We start from the raw sequence: 18585 nt of genomic DNA on the forward strand, positions 1-18585 counted from the left end.
TCCCCAGACTGGATTAGGGATACTGGTGTGACCTCACCTTGCAGCCCCCAAAGAAGGAATTGGGTGGACTAAAGGGACAGTGCCCCTCTCTATCTGAAGCCTAGCAAGGGAGGTATGTGGATCCCACTAGAATTTAAAATGAAAAGTAAGGGAGGGGAGGCTCTGCTAGAGGACCTGGGCAGCTTTAGATACAGTACCAGGCACTTAAGAGGATTTCCACTTCTGAGCCATGGAAGCAGAAATTGACTTTTCCTTTCCAGATATAGCTAATATTCAGAAAGGGAATCTAGCACCTGCCTTCCAGATTTGAACACCCTCAAAATTCAGGAGTGCTGAAGCTCAATTTGGGCAGCTGTTACTTCATTTCCCCCAAATCAAATATACTGATCCACTGTAACTTGCTGAAGAAAAAGTAGGATAAAATTGAGCAAGCAATGCTTCCTAGTGATTTTTAGGACTAGAATTGCTATTTTCAACAGCCATTGCTTTTTTTTTTTTTTTTTTAAGTTTTATTTGTTTAAAAGGAAGACAGTGATTGCATTGGCAAATTCCCTATAGAAACAAAGAGTGGAGCAAAAGAATAATAAAGGCACCTCAACTTTTCCTCATTTATGTAGGACAGTCTTGTAATATGCATCCAGATATCCTCCAATCACACAAGCTGAAAATTGTTCCACTTTACTGCAGTTCTGTAACCATATGCACATCCAAAATTCCTGCTGAATGACCCGCCCTGGGAGCAAGTTACCAGTGACCCAGGGCTGGGACAGCAGGAGGGTGCAGGTTGGGGGGGGGGAGAGCCCAGGGCTGGGGCAGCAAGGAGCGGGGGGGAGCCCAGGGCTGGGGTGGGGGGCAGCCAAAATTTTTTTTGCTTGGGGCGGCAAAAAACCTAGAGCCGGTCCTTCCACCAGCCACTAAACATTCCTCACCCTGCTGGGCTGGGCCTGTTGCTTTCCTTGTGTACATCCAAAGGAATTCCATGGGTCTCCCTTTATTGGGGCGGTGGGGAGGGAGGGGGAGTGAGGGAGTTTGAACACAGCCCCTTGCTGTGCCCTTGTTTGATGGCTCCATTTCAGCAGGAGCCAAGTGAAGGGCATGACAGTTCCAATTCCCAGCAATGAAAATGGAAAGAAGCAACCAGCCCAGTCTTCTCCGGGTGTGCGCTGTATCTGTGTGCTACACAAACAAGGGCAGGGCCAGTAGGCTCCCGCTATGAGATCAGCTGAGGCAGCAGGTGCTGGGGAGAGGAGACGGAAAAGGGGCCCAGAACTAACTCCTGGGCAGCTGAAATAAATGTAGCTTGTAACATGCCTTGGAGGGGAGCCAGAGATAGATCCTCCTCCACAAAAGAGGACCCTTGACTGAGACACCTGGCCCTGCCCCAATCGTGGCTGCTCCTAAGGACTGAGAGCTAACCTGCCTAGCAGGGCTGTAACTGCTGGGTGGAGAGGGGATCACTCAAGGTCTCAGAGCCTAGATCAGGGGTCGGCAACCTATGGCACGCGTGCCAAAGACGGCACACAAGCCGATTTTTAATGGCACGCTGCTGCCTGTCAGGGTACCGGCTGCCAGCCCCGCTCAGCCCGCTGCCGAACCCAGGCCGGCAGCGGGCTGGGTGGGGCCGGTGGCAGGGACCCCGGCAGGCAGCAGCGTGCCATTAAAAATCCTGCCCGGCCCAGCCTGCTCTTCTCTGCCCCCTGCTCTCTCCTGCGGGGGCAGGGGGCAGAAGCTTGGTCCTGCCGGCTGCTGCTGCAGGGCAGCCTCCACCGGCAGCTACGCTCCCTCCTCCCCCAGCGTGCTGGGTTCCTGCCCCTCCTCCTCTCCCTGCCTGTGGCCGAACAGCTGATTGCCCTGGAGAGGGAGGGGGAGAAGCAGAGCCGGAACCGCAGCCACAGCGTGCTCGCTACTCCGGAGAAGGGACGGGGCCTTGGGGAAGGAGGATGAAATCAGGGCATATCCTCGCCAGCCCCCTGCCATGAGCCGCTCAGGGCAGGGGGCTGGGGGTGTGGGCTGGAGTCATGGGGATGCTCCCAGCCCTCTGCCCTGACTCCTGAACCCCCCACGACCCCAGCCGTGACTCCGGCACTCCCCACTCATACCCAGCTCCCCCACATTTCATGCCTTGACTCCTGCACCCCCCTCACATGCCCTCAGCCCTCTGCCCTGACTCTTGCGCCCCCCACATCCCCACCCCCACCCTGAGCACCAAACGGAAGCTCCTGCACCCCCCCCACACACACACATTCCCACCTGCACCCCTCACACCAAATGGGAGCTGCCCAGGTAAGTGCTCCACACCCAAACCTCCTGCCCCACCCCTGAGCCCCCTCCCTCATTCTAGCTCCTGGCCAGACCCTACACCCCAACCCCCAGTCTGCTCCTTCACCCTCAGCCCTGTGTTCAGTGCACTCCCACTCTCAGCTCAGTGCAGAGAGAGAGGAAGAGAATGGGCTAAAACCAGGGAGAAGGTAGGTACTCACTCTATGTGGGCAGGGCTGGGACCCCAGACCGGCAGCGGGCTGAGCGGGGCCAGCAGCCGGGACCCTGGCTTGCAGGAGCCGGCAGACGGAACCCCAGACCAGCAGCGGGCTGAGCGGGCCGCTCAACCCACTGCCGGTCTGGGGTCCCGGCCGCAGGCCCCGCTCAGCCCGCTGTCGGCCTAGGTGAATGAAACCCCAGGCCGGCAGTGGGCTGAGCGGGACGGCGGCGTAAGATCAGCATTTTAATTTAATTTTAAATGACACTTCTTAAACATTTTGAAAACCTTGTTTACTTTACATAAGACAATAGTTTAGTTATATAATATATAGACTTGTAGAGAGAGACCTTCTAAAAAACGTTAAAATGTATTACTGGCACGCAAAACCTTAAATTAAAGTGAATAAATGAAGGCTCGGCACACCACTTCTGAAAGGTTGCCGACCCCTGGCCTAGATTATAATAGGCTGTGTAGAGCAAGGCTGGGTTTGCACAGGAGTAGTTTTAGCTAGAGATGGGCACCGGGGCAAAGGTGCCTCTGCAGCTGAGCCTGAACTAGGAACAGTCAGTAGCAGTCAACCAGATGGCAGGGTGCGTAGGCCCGCATATAGGTTCCTTTTGATGAGAGTCCCACTGCACCATCACCTTTGCAGCAGTAAAACACCCTTTTTTGGAGCTGTTACTTTATACTGCCACCTGCAGGAAAGCATCTGCTTCTTCACCCTGGCTACAAAACCACTGGCTGTGCCATGGTCTACAACAGTGGCTCTCAACCTTTCCAGACTACTGTACCTCTTTCAGGAGTCTGGTTTGTCTTGCTTACCCCCACGTTTCACCTCACTTAAAACTACTTTATTTCAAAATCAGACACAAAATACAAAAGTGTCACAGCACACTATTACTGAACGATTGCTGACTCTCATTTTTACCACAGAATTATAAAATAAATCAATTGGAATATTAATATTGTACTTACATTTCAGTGATTGTATATAGAGCAGTATAAACAAGTCATATGACATTTTAGTTTGTACTGACTTAGCTAGTGCTTTTTATGCAGCCTGTTGTAAAACTAGGCAAATCTGTAGATGAGGTGATGTACTCCTTGAAGACCTCTGTGTTACCCCTAGGGGTATGCGTACCCCTGGTTGAGAACAACTGGTCTAAACTCTTAGTATACTACTGTCATGACCCAGAACCCTATGGTACTAGGCACTGTACAAACACAGAACAAAAAGATAGTCCCTGACCCAAGGTAGTCAAACATTCAACAACCTCTCATATTGTAAAGCAGACGTCTCTATCTACTCTCCTTCTGCCTTCCCTTCTCCTCCCCCTGAAATTGTGGGGTTAGCATGTCTCTCCATCTCTGGCTGTACAGGGTGACCCTTCAAATGAGCTGCTGCCAGGATAGGGAATGGTACCCAACAACTGCAGCCGGCTTCAGGCTGGGGATAGAGGAGGACTGTTTGTGAAATACCAGGTGGAGTCGCAGGGCCCTCCCTAGCGACTTGTAGAGGCTGGGTTCACTAATGCCCAGGCAGCGCCCTGTGCAGGGGTCATTTATTGCTATTCCATGCTGTGTTTTCCCCCCTGAGTTTTGTCTGTTCCCTCTTTTATCTCTCTCCCATCTTGCTCTTGCTGAGTCCTGCATGGTCACCGAGTTCCACATATCTGGTGTGTCGAGATGCCAGCTTCCACTCAGTAAACACCACCCAGCCCATTCGCTAATTGCGTTGCCGTAGGAGCCATTGCATGCATTGCTTGTAAAAACCGTTGGGGAATCTAGCCCCTCCTTGAACTCTTACTTTTAGGCCCTTTGACTCAGAATTGCCCTGCAAACCTAACAATAAAAAAACTGGGGAAAAGCAACACCCTGGGCTATCTCAGAGGAGTATGCTGTGCAGCCCAGAGTCCCGATCCATGAGATCACCTGGTGGGCAAAAGCACTCAGTCCAGGCAGGAGTAGGAACCATGCAGGTGAACTTGTTCGCCAGGGCCCTGGGAGCCTGCTGGAGAAGTTCAGCATGTGCTGTGTGTTCCCCAGTGGAAGTAGGTGAAAGGCCATCTGTGGAGAAGGAATTTTTTCTGGCCTGTTACATAAGGACGTTAATAACAGTGACAGCGGGGGACTGACGGGAGCTGTGCAGAGATAAGCCACTTGTCTCCCTTCCAGCTAGAGAGAACAAAATGTAAAACATTTTTTCCTGCCTCCCCTCTCCTCTCCCCAACATCCAACCCTTCCCGGCATTGCACAGCGAAAGATCCACCCTTGTTATGGGCCTGGCTGAAAAGGGAGCCAGAACTCGAGTGTCCTGTTATGGGGCTGGGCTGACTTCCAAAAGGTCTTGCCGGTTTCTTGTTATTATGCTAGTCTGCTTTCAGCCTTGCAGTCCTTTTAATGGGCTGCTCAATGGAGCTATGTGCATGGGCATTTCCCTCTTCCTACCAGCATCTCCTTAGTCTTGCTTGGTCTAGCCAGCTATCTGTCATCCAGGCATTCCTTTTTGTTAGTCACCTGCCCAGACAGAAGGGTCTCTTACATTGGGGCTGACCCTGCAGTTCTCTGCAAGTCAATGGGAGCCTTATCTGAAAGATTACAGGTTCCTGCCTCTTGCTCTGCAGGAGTCTCTTCTGTCTCACTGCTCTGTCAGCCTAGCCAGTAACACATCCCTTTAGCATCTGGATACTGCTTTCTGGACCATCACAAAGGCCCATTATGGGAGTCGTCTTGTTCAGTCTGGTTGTGCAAAAGCTAAAGGACGCTTTGAATTGACCCAGTTAGCTAGATCTGAACATGCCAAAGCTGTCTCTCCACCAAGGATAATTAGCAGTAACCGTTGCTATTAAAAGAACATGGTTATTGTGCGCAAAACCAGAGAACCCTCCTATTCCACTCCTATGCCAAAGCTAAACCTAGCCAGCCGATGGGTTCCTTTAAAAGTGTTTAAAATGGGCACGTATGTGACTTTTACCGCTAAGCAGACAAATTGGCAGCAAAGAGTCTATGCTTTAATTTTTTTTATCTCCCAATTATCCACCAGCAGGCTTCTGTATTTACTAACTCATTTGTTTTAAAATGCGTGGTTTATAGGAATGCTCAAAGTACAGACTTCCTTGCAAACTAGTCATGGTGAATGTAGCTTAGGTTAGTGCCACCTGCACTGTGATTGGTCACCTGAGTGTCACCATATCATTTCTGCTCCTTGATTGGATGGCTCCCAAGCCCCCAAAGAGCACTGATTGTGGTTTCTGGTGCAAATACTTTTGAATCCGTATTCACAAGGGGTGACCTTTTTCCTGTCTCCACAAACATTCCTGTGTGACTAAAAATTCTCTCAGGTGAACAGGCACAGAAAAAGCCAGTTAGAAAGAATCACGAACTCCCTAGATGGGAAGTCATGGCTGTCAGTCCAGCCACCGTTAGTGAAAACTCTGTTTGTAGTACTCTCCTGGCTTGTGAGTGTGTGTAATAGGGATGCAGAGCGTTGATAGAAACTGGCTTATGGAGGGAGAGGTGCGGGGGAAAAAACCCTATCCATCTTTTGTCTCCTTCCCTCCAGAGGTACGTTGATGGAGGGATTTCGGACAACTTGCCGCAATACGAGCTGAAGAACACCATCACGGTGTCTCCGTTCTCAGGCGAGAGTGACATCTGCCCCCGGGACAGCTCCACAAACATTCACGAGCTGAGAGTCACCAACACCAGCATCCAGTTCAACCTTCGCAACCTCTACCGCCTCTCGAAAGCCTTGTTCCCCCCAGAGCCTCAGGTGAGCGCCCTGTTGGGGCAGCAGAATGCTGACTGTGCACCACGGTTTGGTGGGTGGAGCTCTGGATCCTATGTTTACATTGACATTTAAGCCCCCAGAGTCCATCCCATCACCATTTAAACAAGCTACACTGGTGTCCTTCCCCCTGGGAAATCCTGAATCCAGGCGCTGGTGGAAACCCTGAAAATATCCTCCTGCGGGTGGCTTTTGATTTAATTGGCACCATGCAAGAAATGGGTACCACTTCTGAAGAAGGACGCACATGCACCCAGGACCAATCCGCCCCTGCATTTTAAAAGCCAGTCTGGAACCTTCAGGCATAAGCATCATCTTGCCATTGGTGACTCAGAGTGACTGCCCGTCAACCAGGTGCTAGGCACTGTCATTTTTGAGTGTGCTTGTTTGGTACTCGCGCCATGGATAGCTTGGACAGTGAGCGCTCTCGCGCTCTCTCTCTCTCTCTCTCTCTCTCTGTCTCTCTCTCTGATTCACATGCGCTGCCCACCACTCCCGTTCTCTGAAGGGCTTTATAAGGGCAGATATCCAGTGGACCATCCTGGCTTCTGTTGGTGAAGGATTCCACAACTTACCTACCAATCAGAGCAGCTTACCAGGGAGGCCAAGAGATACTTTTAGGGCTATGTATCGATGTGACATGCCCACTGTGACCTTGGGTCAGAGAGAGCTGGCTCTTGAGGTGCAAATGGCCATACAGGTGGTGCCTCCTTTCACATGGTGTCCCCTTGCCCCCAAGACTGTTTCTGACCCTTCCCTCCCTCCTTTGCTGCTCAAGTGCCAGGGTGGGGAGCAGATGAAGAGGTTGGCAGGGATGAGTTTGTGGGAAGGGGAAGGATAAGCAATGAACCTCCTGATCAGGTGGGGCAGGATGGGGATAGAATTCTTGGATTTCCTCTAGAAATCCCAGCCCACGGCTGAGATCTGCACCACACTCCACCTGACCAAACAACCTTGCGCTCCAACTCCCCAGTGACCCACTCTGTGTCTCTGTGCAGGTGCTCCGGGACATGTGCAAGCAGGGCTACCGGGATGCGCTGCACTTCCTGAAGAAGAGTGGTAAGGCACCAAGCTACCTCCTTGCAGTGACTGCATTTTGTTTATGTTAAAGGGACACTGTCTGACTTGGTTAACCCCTTCTGTTCTGGGCCATGGGGTTTAACTGTAAGTTGTTGGTGCTGGGGAGGGATATGCAGGAAAACTCAAGGCCAAATTGATTCCTAGTGTAACTGCAATGAAGTCGGGGTTACACCAGGTGTGAATTTGACCTCTGACACTTCAAAGCCTGTAAGCAATGAAATAAACGAAAGTGTGTCTCAGCACTTCAGGGAACAGAGCTCTAGTATCTTCTGCCTTGATGCAGTGAGACGCTTCTGCTCCAACTTTACTGGCATCCTGTGTTAACACTGTTTTCATGGCACGCTGCATGTGCCTGTGGTGCCACCTTGTGGCCAGCCTGTAGCAGATCAAGCTTACTCATTCATTTTGTCCTGTATGCTTAGCCCCCCCCCTCTCTCCCCCCCCCCCCCCCCCCGTGGACGTTAAGGAAACAAAGGCAGTGTCTCTGTTATGTTACTGGATGACGCTGCTCTGGGTAGGGTGACCAGACAGAAAGTGTGAAAAATCGGGACAGGGGATGGCGGGTAATAGGTACCTATATAAGAAAAAGCCCCCAAAATCGGGACTGTCCCTATAAAATCGGGACATCTGGTCACCCTAGCTCTGGGGGGAAGCTGTGCTTTCTGCCAGCACAGTGCATCAGTATGGGAGGCCTGCACCAGTGAAGTGTGGTTACACTGATGCAAATGACCTTCATGTAGGCAGGGTCTGCCAATGGTGAAGTTACAAGTAGGTATAGTCTTGCAGGGTGGGCTGGATCTGTGCCATATAGTAAATCGGAGAGGTTTGGATTAAGCATGGGTCTGATGCACCTGTATGGGTTTGGATTCTGCCTATGGTTCAAGTATATAGCAATAAAGTTGAGAGCAATAACCTACGGTATTTCCAGAGTGTACTGGGAGGCGTTAGCTTATCTGGCTGAGAGAGGCACTCCAGCTTCATGTCGCACCCTAGGTGAGCAGGTATCTAATATACCTTGCTATGCATCATAACACAGGTAGCCAAAATGGCTCCCCGCGGTTGGAGATAGAAGGCCTATTTCATGGCTGTAATGTTAATCCACCCCCTCTTGGTATCAGATGAGGTGAAACCTAGCACTTCAACCAATCGGCAAGCAAAACAACTGGCTAAATTGCCACAGTCCCACCACTCACCTTCCTTCCCCAGGTCTCCTTCACCGCCCACGGCCCTCGCGCCCTCTCCTTGCCGTTGAGAACTCTTCAGGGGAGAGGGACCCAGAGGAGGAGGAGATGGGAGCTGAAGACCAGCTGAGGGAGAACGCTGCCCTGGCTGCTGTCGAAGATCACATCTTTGAACACCTGCCACCCAGACTGAACCAAGGTACGGTCCCTAGGGGGACAGTCCAGACTTCTAGCTGCTCCAGTGAAAAACTCTCTCCTCTCTAAGCTGACCAGCATAGCTCATTGGCCTGTTGGGATGTGAATGTTGCTTGTTGACCGCCATGTTAGCTAATGTATCGCGTATTGAACCGGAGCCCTTCTCAGCTAAAACCTGGAACCTCTACACCTTGAGCTAAAAAGCCAGGGTCTGTAGTTGAGAGCCATACAAGACTCGCATTCTGTATAGACTGGGCATCGGGGAGGGGGGGTGGGAGGTCATGTGCAACACATCCTGCCTAATGGGTTATGCTTGTACACCTTCTTCTGGGGCACCATAGAGACTATGGCCTGGTCTACACTAAAATTTTAGGTTGACACAGCTATAGCACTTTGGGTTGTGAAAACTCCACACCCTCCAGCACCGTGGCTGCGTCAGCCTAACTCCCAGTGTAGACACAGCTAGGCTGATGGAATAATGCTCCCATTGACCTACCTACTGTCGCTCAGGGATGTGGCGTTCCTACCCTGCGGGAAAAACCCTTTCTGTCACTGTAGGTTGCTTCTACGCTACTTAGCTCTGCCAGGAGAGTCCCTGTAGTATAGATGTGGCCTAAGTGAGCTGGAGCGGGAACTCGCCTCCCCTTTGTTGGAGGGAGGGAAGGGGGTTTCTGGATTTTGCTCCTCATGAGCCAGGTGAAGCCAAATGCTTGAACTCTTTGTCTCCTCGTTTGGAACGGCACATGCTCTGAGTGAGACTTTCCCTGAGGTGGGGTAATTTTTGAAGCTCATGTAGCACTGGGGAGGGGGTGGTGGACAATCACGCTGCATTTGCCAGGTGGCTGGTCTGACCCGTGTTGTTCTGTCCTCAGCCCTTTTGGAAGCTTGCACTGAGAGAAGGGGCCTATTAGTTGGCATCACCAACTTGTTGCCTGTGCGCTTGGCCTCTGCCATGATGATCCCCTACACGCTGCCTGTGGAATCAGCTGTCTCCTTCACTGTCAGGTAAACCTCCCACCCGTTTGCTTGGTAGCACTGCGTAACATGCGATGTGGCCGGTCGGGCGTGGATATAGGGCAGGGCTAGGATCTAATCCAGCCCTCCTGTGTACAACAGCTGCCCAGGACAGAGACGACTTCAGTTCCTATCGGCCTCTGTGTTGGGACTTCAGCCACAGCCCGTCTGACTCACTAGGTTGAAGGGAGCTGGTTGTCTTTGGAAACTTGCTCTGAGAGTTGTAGTAAACTTCCCTAGAGCAGCTAATATGGGAGTGGAAGGATACAAGAGCGAAACTAGGGTAGAGAGGGGTGGCGTTCGCATAGTCCCATCCCTCCTGATTGTTCATGTGGGGGTGGGATGAGTCCTAGAAGGTTTAACATGCCATTGTGGTCTGATTGGGGAAGGGAGGGAGAGGAGGATAATTTTGGATTTGAATTTTGACCCCATTTTGCCACCCTAGGGGGAAGGGGAGAGCAACAAGTCTCAGTGGTTGGTATTGGTGTAAAGCACTGACCCACAGTATGAAAACAGTGTTTCTGGCTGGAAGAAGGCAATAGAGGCAGAGGAAAACCACTTTCCAAACCTTTAAGAAGGCTTAAAAGTGTAGGGAATTCAGGGATTGAATAGGGAATAGAATATTGAATGTGAAGTGGCCTTTCATCTCTTAGTTACCTCCTCCATGGAGTTCATGAACTAAAGTTGCATGAGATGGCAACATATAGGAGCTGCCGACTGTCATGACTCAGGGGTGAAATCCATGTATATCTTGCTGCTCCAGGCAAAACTAGGGTGTGCTTCATCAATGAAGTGGTGGAAGCGCCATCATTCAAGTCATTTGATATGAAGCTTTGGAAATTGGCCCTGCTGGGCTAGGACTAGAGGGTCTGCAAGATGTTTTCCAGCTCTCATGTCTGAAGAAGTGGCCTCTCGGCTAATTGTTCTCTTTCTGTCCCTCCTCTCCTGTTCAGGTTGCTGGAATGGCTGCCCGATGTCCCCGAGGACATTAGGTGGATGAAGGAACAGACGAGTAATCTATGCACCTATCTCATGAGGGAAGCCAAGAAGAAACTGGGAAGCCATCTCTCAGCCAGGTTCTTCTGCTTTCCTCCCAGCCCTCCCTCTGCAGCCATCTAGGGGTGGGTACGGCCTGTGGGAGTGGGGGACACCCATTTCACCTTCTGCTGTGTCACACTTACTGAATCGACTTGGAGCAAATCAAGAGACCTTGTCTGTTGGGTTGCTTAGTCCTGGGGTAAAGTTCCCTCCTCCCTCCCAGGATGATACTGTATTGAAACGCTCAGGTACCATAGCAATGGGCATGGTATAAAAGCCGTACTCACTTGTCCACCCAGCTCCATTTCATAGAAGACGCAGGTATGCCCATTTGCGTGGCAGTCGCCAGCTTGAGGACTCTGGAGCCTCAAAGCTTCCTCTGAAGATAATTCAACTCAAGTGTCCGTTTCTGCTTAGAGGCCTATGCCTGGAGTAGCATGGGGCAGTACTAGGGTAGCCAGGGTATTCCAGGTCAGAATGGAGTACAGCTGGGTGGGAAACCGGTTTCTCGTCCCATGAAAACTGTGGAGATTTCAAAAAAAATGCCCATTCTGCATTGAGACAAAACCGAGGTGCGTGTGACTGTGAGAGAGACACCCCCCGACCACCTCCCATAACAGTCTGGTGAGGAGGATGCTCATCTTGGATGTGGGAAACCGAGGTTCAAGTCTTGGCTCTGAATCAGGCAGAGCAGTGACTTGAACGTGGGTCTCCCAGCGGAGTGCCCAAAACACAAAGCTGTTGGTTATTCTGGGATATAGCTCTTTCTCTGTCTCTGGTTTTATCCAGAAATTCTATCCTGGACTTAGGAAACCGTCCCAACAAAAGTTTAATCGAAACTGACTCCCATGGAAAGTTTCCGTTTTGACAAATCTGGACTTTCCAACGGAAAACGGTTTTGCCAAAAAATTCCCAACCAGCTCTAGTGTTGAGATACTTGAGGAGAGCTCCAGCATTGCTTGTCTGAATTATGGCTGGCCAGTGCCCCGCATGGGCCAGTACGTGGGCTGAGGTTGAGGTGAGAATATAATACTTTATCTAAATAATATTCCTTGTGGTATGGAAAAGCCTAGAGGTCCCGAAGGAGATCAGGATTTCATTGTGCTCAATGCTGTACGTACACCTAGTAAGAGTCAGCCCCTACCCAGAAGAGTTTAAAGTCTAAATATGCAAGATAGACAAAGGGTGGGAGCAGAAATGGATGAGTACAGAGGTGAAGTGATTTGCTCAAAGTCACACAAGCAGGTTGGTGCCATAACCGGGAATAGAACTTAGGTCTCCCAACTCTCTGTCCAGTGCCCTGGCCACTGTACTGTGCTGTCTGAGTGTCCCTACCCCCATGTATTTAAGTTGTAACCCATGTTCATTGCCTTTCAGGCTTTACTACCATTTTGAGCTCCGAAGGACCCAGAGCCTACCAGTCCCCTTGGCCTCTACCTACAGCGAGGCACTGCCTCAGTGGATGCGAAGCAACCTCTCCCTGATGGACGTTAAGACGAAGTGGGAGGAATATCAGCGCCAGCTCATGCTGGGATTGTTCTGCATCAACGTGGACGTGCAGGCCTCCGTCTTCCCGCCGGAGGGGCTGCAGATGAGACACTCGCCGGCAGACCATGTGCAAGAGAGTCTGCCACTCTTCTGAGCCCCCCGCCGCAGCCAGGAGGAGGAGGGCGGGTGGGGTCAGACCTGCATCTCAGCAACCTGCCACCTTTGATTCTTGCAAGCCTGTGATGGGAGCTTCCTCATGAACAAAGCAGTGGCATCCAGTGTAGCCAATTGCTATTTGCCTGACTAGGGGAGGGGCACAGTGTTAAAGTCAACACGTTTGCTAATGAGGACCACTTAGAGCTGTGTATCAGCACCCAGCGTGGGGGAGGTGGCAGTCCCTGGCTGTGCTGTAACGGTTCCAATGGGCTCCTCCAGGAGACATACCTGGAGGATGTAGCCTAGATCAGGATGTAGCTCGTGCTCTGGAGCTTGTTTTAATTGTCTCCGGTTTTAGATCTACACATTTGTGGCTTTGTTTGTTTTTTTGTTTTAAACAATCCAGCACCCTGTGGCTCTTCACTGTTTGTGCTACCAAAAGGTAAAGCAGCCCATAGTGCCAAAGCAGCTATCGTATGGGCCCAAACCTGCCTCTCAACTCTCCTTCACTGGAGCCAAATTTTGACCTCTGTCCTCACTCAAAGCCAGCTCTGACCCTGCTGCTGTTAATGTAGATTTCATTGGCATTGGGACTGCAGAGTTACAGGAGAGAACTGCATACCCACAGTTGTTGCTCTAAGCTTCCTTCATCTCTTCTTGGTCTCTCTTGCCTCTCTCCTTTAGGGATCTTTGTCTCCATTGGGCTGCAGAGGCCTGAGATCTGTACTGATAAAACTGCCTGGGAATTTTTTTGGGGGTCGGGAGGAGACATGAGATGTTCAGCTGAGATTTTTCAGGATTTAGGTGCCTGATTCCCATTCATTTTAATTGAACTAGCCTTAGGTGGCTTTGCAAAATCTCAGCCTTCCTTCCCTGGATTGGCCCGATGGCTGCCGTTGGGGAAGGAATGCGAAGGGCTTGTAGGAAGGCTGAAGGTGAAGACTGCACAGTGCATGTTGTGTCCAAGTGGCTTGTGGTGGAATGTCGCAGCAGGTGCCCAGGAGGTGGTCATCTGGAGGGGGAATGGGTTCCAGCTCCACGGGATCATGGAGCCGGAGAACCCTGAAACCAAATTCCCCGCTGGCGCAAACGGACGGAATTCCGTCGTAGCCAGTGACGTTGCACCTGTGTATGCTTGTGGTGAGTTTGGACCTTAGTGAAGGAGCTGACGTTGGATGATGCAGATTGCCGGTCCCAGAGATGCCGCTGTGGCAGCAATCCAAGCGGGAGCTGTGTGCCCCCCCTTCTGACCGAAGGTGGTGCTGCCCTGAAGGTGACAGCATAGTGTGAGCAAGAGGAACCAGGAAGTCGGAGAGGTGAAGCAAGAAGTGCCAAATCCGTGTGCAGGCCGCTGTATCTTTATTTTGTCACTTAAAAGATGAGTCAGTGGGGTTATACCAGAGCTGAACTCTGCCCAGTGTTTGGAAGGGTGCTGCCTTGAAATATGCAGTGTCCCAAGGTAACCCAGTAGCATTCCATTGCACATATGCTTCTGGCAAAGCTGTTTCTTTGGCACATTCTCCGTGAGAGGATGGGTGTCTAGTCCCACCTGTTGCTTGACTCACTTCTCAGTGGGCGGGGAGAGATGGCTTCCAGTGGGGATTGTATGTACTGAAAAAGCCAAAATCCTAACACTGTGACTGTGTCTGTGACACACAACCATCTTCAAGGTTCCTCTCCTTGCAATGCCTCTGGCTGTGTGGGGCTTCTTTCTACCTCTGCTAGCACAAACAATCTGCAATAGGCCAAAGCAATTGCATGTGTCCTCTTTTGGGGGTAGGGACGTGGGGTGCCTAAAGTTCAGCTATATACTGTATACATAGAATAGTGACTCGTACAAGGTTCTCAAATGCCACTTTGTAAAGAAAAGGAGATGCACCCAGAAACTCTGGTGATTGGCATGTGATAAATAACTAACAGCTAGAAAGTCCAGGAGAGCACCCGTGTCCTGGACCTGATGAGAAAAGGTGTCTCTCTTCCTGAAGATGAGGTTGCATGCTGCTTGCTAGCAGCCATGGCCTGTGTGATACGCTTGGTGTGGGTGGGAGTATCTGCCTCTACCAAAAGGAGCATTGCTATAATGCCTATAATGACGTGCACCATAGAGACCTTCTGGCAGAAATCAGCCAGGAGCTCACCGGGTAACCACAGCGTTCATTTTGTGATTGCCATCTGCAAGCAGGACTCTGAGGGTGGAGCGTCCCTGGTGGTGGTGGACCTGTCTGTTCCCACAAGACACTGGTCTGGAAACAAGCTTGTGTGATTTAGAGAGTGTCCTCTTGCCAACCTTCAAGTGACACTACCTGCATAGCGCAAGTGCCTGCTCAGTTGATGAAATGGGCCTGGTATTTGTCTCTGCAATAGTCCAGTCTAGACAGTTTTCCCCCATTCTGTATTTGTGCATTTGTTTTTTCTTCCCTAAGCATAGCACCTTACATTTGTCTTTGTTTAATTTCATTTTGCTGTCCATAGCCCAGTTCTCCAATTTATCAAAATCCCTCTGAATTTTAGCTCTATCCTCCAAAGTGTGGGCAATCCCCCCGTGTGTTGTGCCCTATATCGTTCCATTAATCATTACTCTTTGCACTTGTTTAACCAATTATGTATCCACTTATAATAATTCCACTGAGCCCACATTTCTCTGGCTTACCTATCGGAATGTCACATGGGACTGTGTCAAAAGCCTTGTTGAAGTCCAGGTATATTATGTCCATCGCATTCCCCCTAAAACCAGTTACCCTGTCAGAGAAGGAAATCAAGCTGGTTTGGCATGATTTGTTCATGGTATATCCACGCTGGCTGCGAGTTATTACCCCTTCATCCACCAGGTATTTGCAAATTGAATGTTTTATACATTGCTCTAGTAGCTTCCCAGGTATTGAAGTCAAGCTGACTGGTCTATAGTTCCCCAGCTCCTCCTTTTTCCCCCTTTTAAAGATGGGCACTACATTAGCCCTTCTCCAGTCTTCCAGGACCTCTCCTGTCATCCATGAGTTTGTAAATATTATTGCCACTGGCTCTGAGATTTCTTCAGCTAATTCCTTCAGTACCCTCAGGTGAATAGCATCAGGCCCCATTGATTTGAATTAATTCAAATTGATCAGAAGATCTCTGTCGTGTTCTTTACTTATCCCGATCTGCATCCCTTCCCCTTTATCGTCTATGGTAACTTGGCTAGTCGTCCGGTCACATTATTTTTTGTGAGAAGACTGAAGCAAAGTAGGAGCAGCTCTGCCTAACTATCCTCTTCTGATACCAGCTCACCTTCTCCAGTGAACAGTGGACCCACACCATCCCTGATCTTTCTTTTATGTCTGACATATTTGAAGAGCCCCTTCTTGTTATCTCTAACATTCCTTGCCAGCTGTAACTCATTCTTTGGTTAGACAAACATTGATCAGCCCAAAATCTGAAGTGCCCAACACAAGAGGACACTTTGAAAACTTGGCTTGAGAGAAACCAACTTTAATGTGCATCACTCAGTAGTTCAAAGCCCTTGAATGTGGTGCTGCTGGTCCTAGTCAGCATGTGGCTTTAAGAAATGAGAGAGAACCCTTATTACATTGAGCCAATCACCTGGGATCCCCATGCAGGGTACTTCCCTACAGCAGATTGCTAGTGCTTTGTCTAATGTCCTGAGCCACGTAGCTTCCACCACTTTCACACCAAGGTTGTGTGTCTTTGAGGATCCTTTTTGCTTTCTGTAATGTCAAGCTTATTAATATAGCACCTTAGCCCACGTGCACAAGAAAATAAATATACTTATGTAAATACCACTTGCTGCTTGTAACGAGGCACGTAATGAACTGGTGTATATAACCAATGACTAGATTATGTTATGTTATGCACAACACTGCATGTCTTCTGAACCTGCTCTGTAAGCCACGATGAATGTACCATATGCTGCGTTTGTGTAGTGTCTGCCTCAATGCTAATATTATTGCAAGTGGCTGTTAAAGGGGAGAGGATGCCCAACTCTTCTCTGATACTCAGTGGTCCTAGGGATTGCTCCCTTATGGAAGATCATAGGGGGCCAGAGAAACTTAGCTCTCTCCAGTCATCTAGGTCATCCGTCTGCCAATGCAGGGCTGTTACCAGACTACAATAAAGAGTCTTCCTGCTTCTGTCTGGTTTTCTATGACTTCAGTGATGAGACTTCCACCACTTCCCATGGGAGAAAGGGCTCTTGTGTTCACGGGGGTGTGGACAAGATTCCTGCTGTCTGCCTTGCGCAGTCCCTCTCTAGTCAATGCTATGTTGAGCTTGCAAGCGTCCCATGAGCTCGCCATTCAGAGCGCATAAATACATTTTTCTCATTTGATTTAGGAGGAGATAAGGAAACAATGGACTAGCTTGGTCAGTCACATGCATCTGCCAGTTCAGCATTGTGCTGGACTCCACCACGTGCCTTCTTTACACCGTGTTGCCAGCCATTCCTTTCCTTGTTGCGCTCCCCATCACACTCCCTACCTCCCCCTTTCCACTCTCCCTGTGGAATCTGCCTTTCTGAATGCGGCTGCAGAGAGTTGTTTCTCAACATGCTTCATATCAGGGAGGGAAACGAGAAATCTCACTCACTCACTCACACTCTCTCTCTCTCTCTCTGTGCAGGGCTCCACTACAGTAAATCTCTAATCCATTAGCAACTGATACACTCAGGCCTTCCACAAAGTGCAGGGAACCGCAGATGCCAAGTACAGGTCTAGAAATAAAACTTTTCTGTTTCACTTGCAGTGTATAGATGAGAACTCTGTATGCCAGCTCCTCCTGAGAGCTCTCCTGCTGATGAGGTGTGCTAGTGCAGAGTATGTAGAGTACTGCAGGAAGTCAGAGCAGCAATTAGACCAGTGACAACATAAGCAATTGATTTATTTACACAGTAATGTCATTAAGTAGCACTCAGTCACTTGAACGTTCAGCATTAAAATTTTGATGCCTTTTTTCACCCTCCTGTTCTTGTTTTCTAGTGTTTTGCTGAGGAAAGTGTAACTATTTATTTTGGCAAAAATATACCTCTAATAAAAACTTTCAAAAAATTCTCAGCTGGGGTGATGGCTTGCTTTCTTCCCATTTCTACTAAAAGTTTATGAAAGATTTTAAATGCACTCCAAGATATACATTGAAAACTTTGGGCTGCACCCAGTTCAAGTTCTAGGCAGCCTAATGGGAGCCACTCCTCTTGAGTGTAGGGTGACCAGATGTTCCGATTTTATAGGGACAGTCCTGATTTTTTAGTCTATTTCTTATATAGGCTCCTATTACCCCCCATCCCCGTCCTGATTTTTCACACTGGCTGGCTGGTCACCCTACTTGAGTGCATTGGAGGCAGTGTGGCCCAGTGGCTCGTGCACATGTGACTGGGATTCAGGAGACCTGGTTTCTATTCCCAGCTTTTACTAACTCTCTGAGTGGTGGTGGTGGGGGTGGTGGGGGGGGGGCAAGTTGCTAAGAATAAGTGGGGGTGTGGGAACCTGGGGCAGCCTCCCCCCAGAATGGCTGCTGCTTCCTGTTGTTTTGGGATTGGTGAAATGGTTCTTTGGGATACAGCTCAAACTCATTTGACATAGAAAGTGTGTGAGAGATTGTGAGGTCCTTTGGCTCCTGCTGCAGAGAGAGAGCCCAGATGCAGCTCCTGTTCAACCTCTGCAATCCGCTAACTGGTGCCAATTGCCAGGCTCTTCAAAGGGTTGAAAAAAATTGTAATGAAAGCTGAGAGTCTCCTTTACATTTCAACTTCCCCTGCTTACAAACAAAGGAGAAGAGGGAGGTTTCAGAGGGGACAGACAACAGCGCTGCACCTTCCACTGAATGGTAGATGCCAGGAGTGAAATCTTGGCTTCACTGAAGTCAATGCGTGTTTTGCCATTGACTTCAATGGGGCCAGGATTTCACCCCAGGGTTTAATAAGTGATATCAATTCTTGTGATATTTGGAGTTTTAGCTTTTTAAAGACCCAGCTCCTGGAGTTATTTGATTATATTAGATTCTGACCTTTCAGAATCTAATATAGATCTAATATAGATTCTAATAAAGGCTCTAGCACTCTGGTGGTGGAAAAAAGTTTGAAAATGTGATCTGAGTATGTCCGAAAGGCTCCAAGTTTTTGTTTGTTTGTTTCGTTTGTTTTTTGTTTTAAGTAAAAAAAAAAAAAAAAAAGCCCAAAACTT

General features: G+C 49.6%; 2 protein-coding genes across 3 annotated transcripts in view; both read left to right on the forward strand.

Annotated features, from left to right (window-relative positions):
- PNPLA2 (patatin like phospholipase domain containing 2) overlaps nt 1–14870 on the forward strand; it is a 57579-nt gene extending 42709 nt beyond the window's left edge. The window contains exons 4-9 of one of the 2 annotated variants that reach the window (XM_024216470.2): nt 6042–6251; nt 7265–7325; nt 8553–8726; nt 9595–9727; nt 10690–10812; nt 12152–14870. In XM_024216470.2, coding sequence (XP_024072238.1) covers nt 6042–6251; nt 7265–7325; nt 8553–8726; nt 9595–9727; nt 10690–10812; nt 12152–12416 — 966 coding nt within the window. In that variant the 3' untranslated portion in view covers nt 12417–14870. Of the gene's footprint in view, nt 1–6041; nt 6252–7264; nt 7326–8552; nt 8727–9594; nt 9728–10689; nt 10858–12151 lie in introns of both variants that reach the window. The other variant, XM_024216480.2, reaches the window with a different exon arrangement.
- Nucleotides 14508–18585, forward strand: part of CRACR2B (calcium release activated channel regulator 2B) — an 88614-nt gene continuing 84536 nt past the window's right edge. Inside the window, exon 1 of the mRNA XM_029912036.1 lies at nt 14508–14675. Within this exon, the coding sequence (XP_029767896.1) occupies nt 14508–14675 (168 nt within the window). The remainder of the gene's footprint in view (nt 14676–18585) is intronic.

The sequence above is a fragment of the Terrapene carolina genome, unplaced genomic scaffold (genome assembly GCF_002925995.2).
Source record: "Terrapene carolina triunguis isolate 2854851 unplaced genomic scaffold, T_m_triunguis-2.0 Scaffold171, whole genome shotgun sequence".
Classification (NCBI taxonomy): Eukaryota; Metazoa; Chordata; order Testudines; family Emydidae; genus Terrapene; species Terrapene triunguis.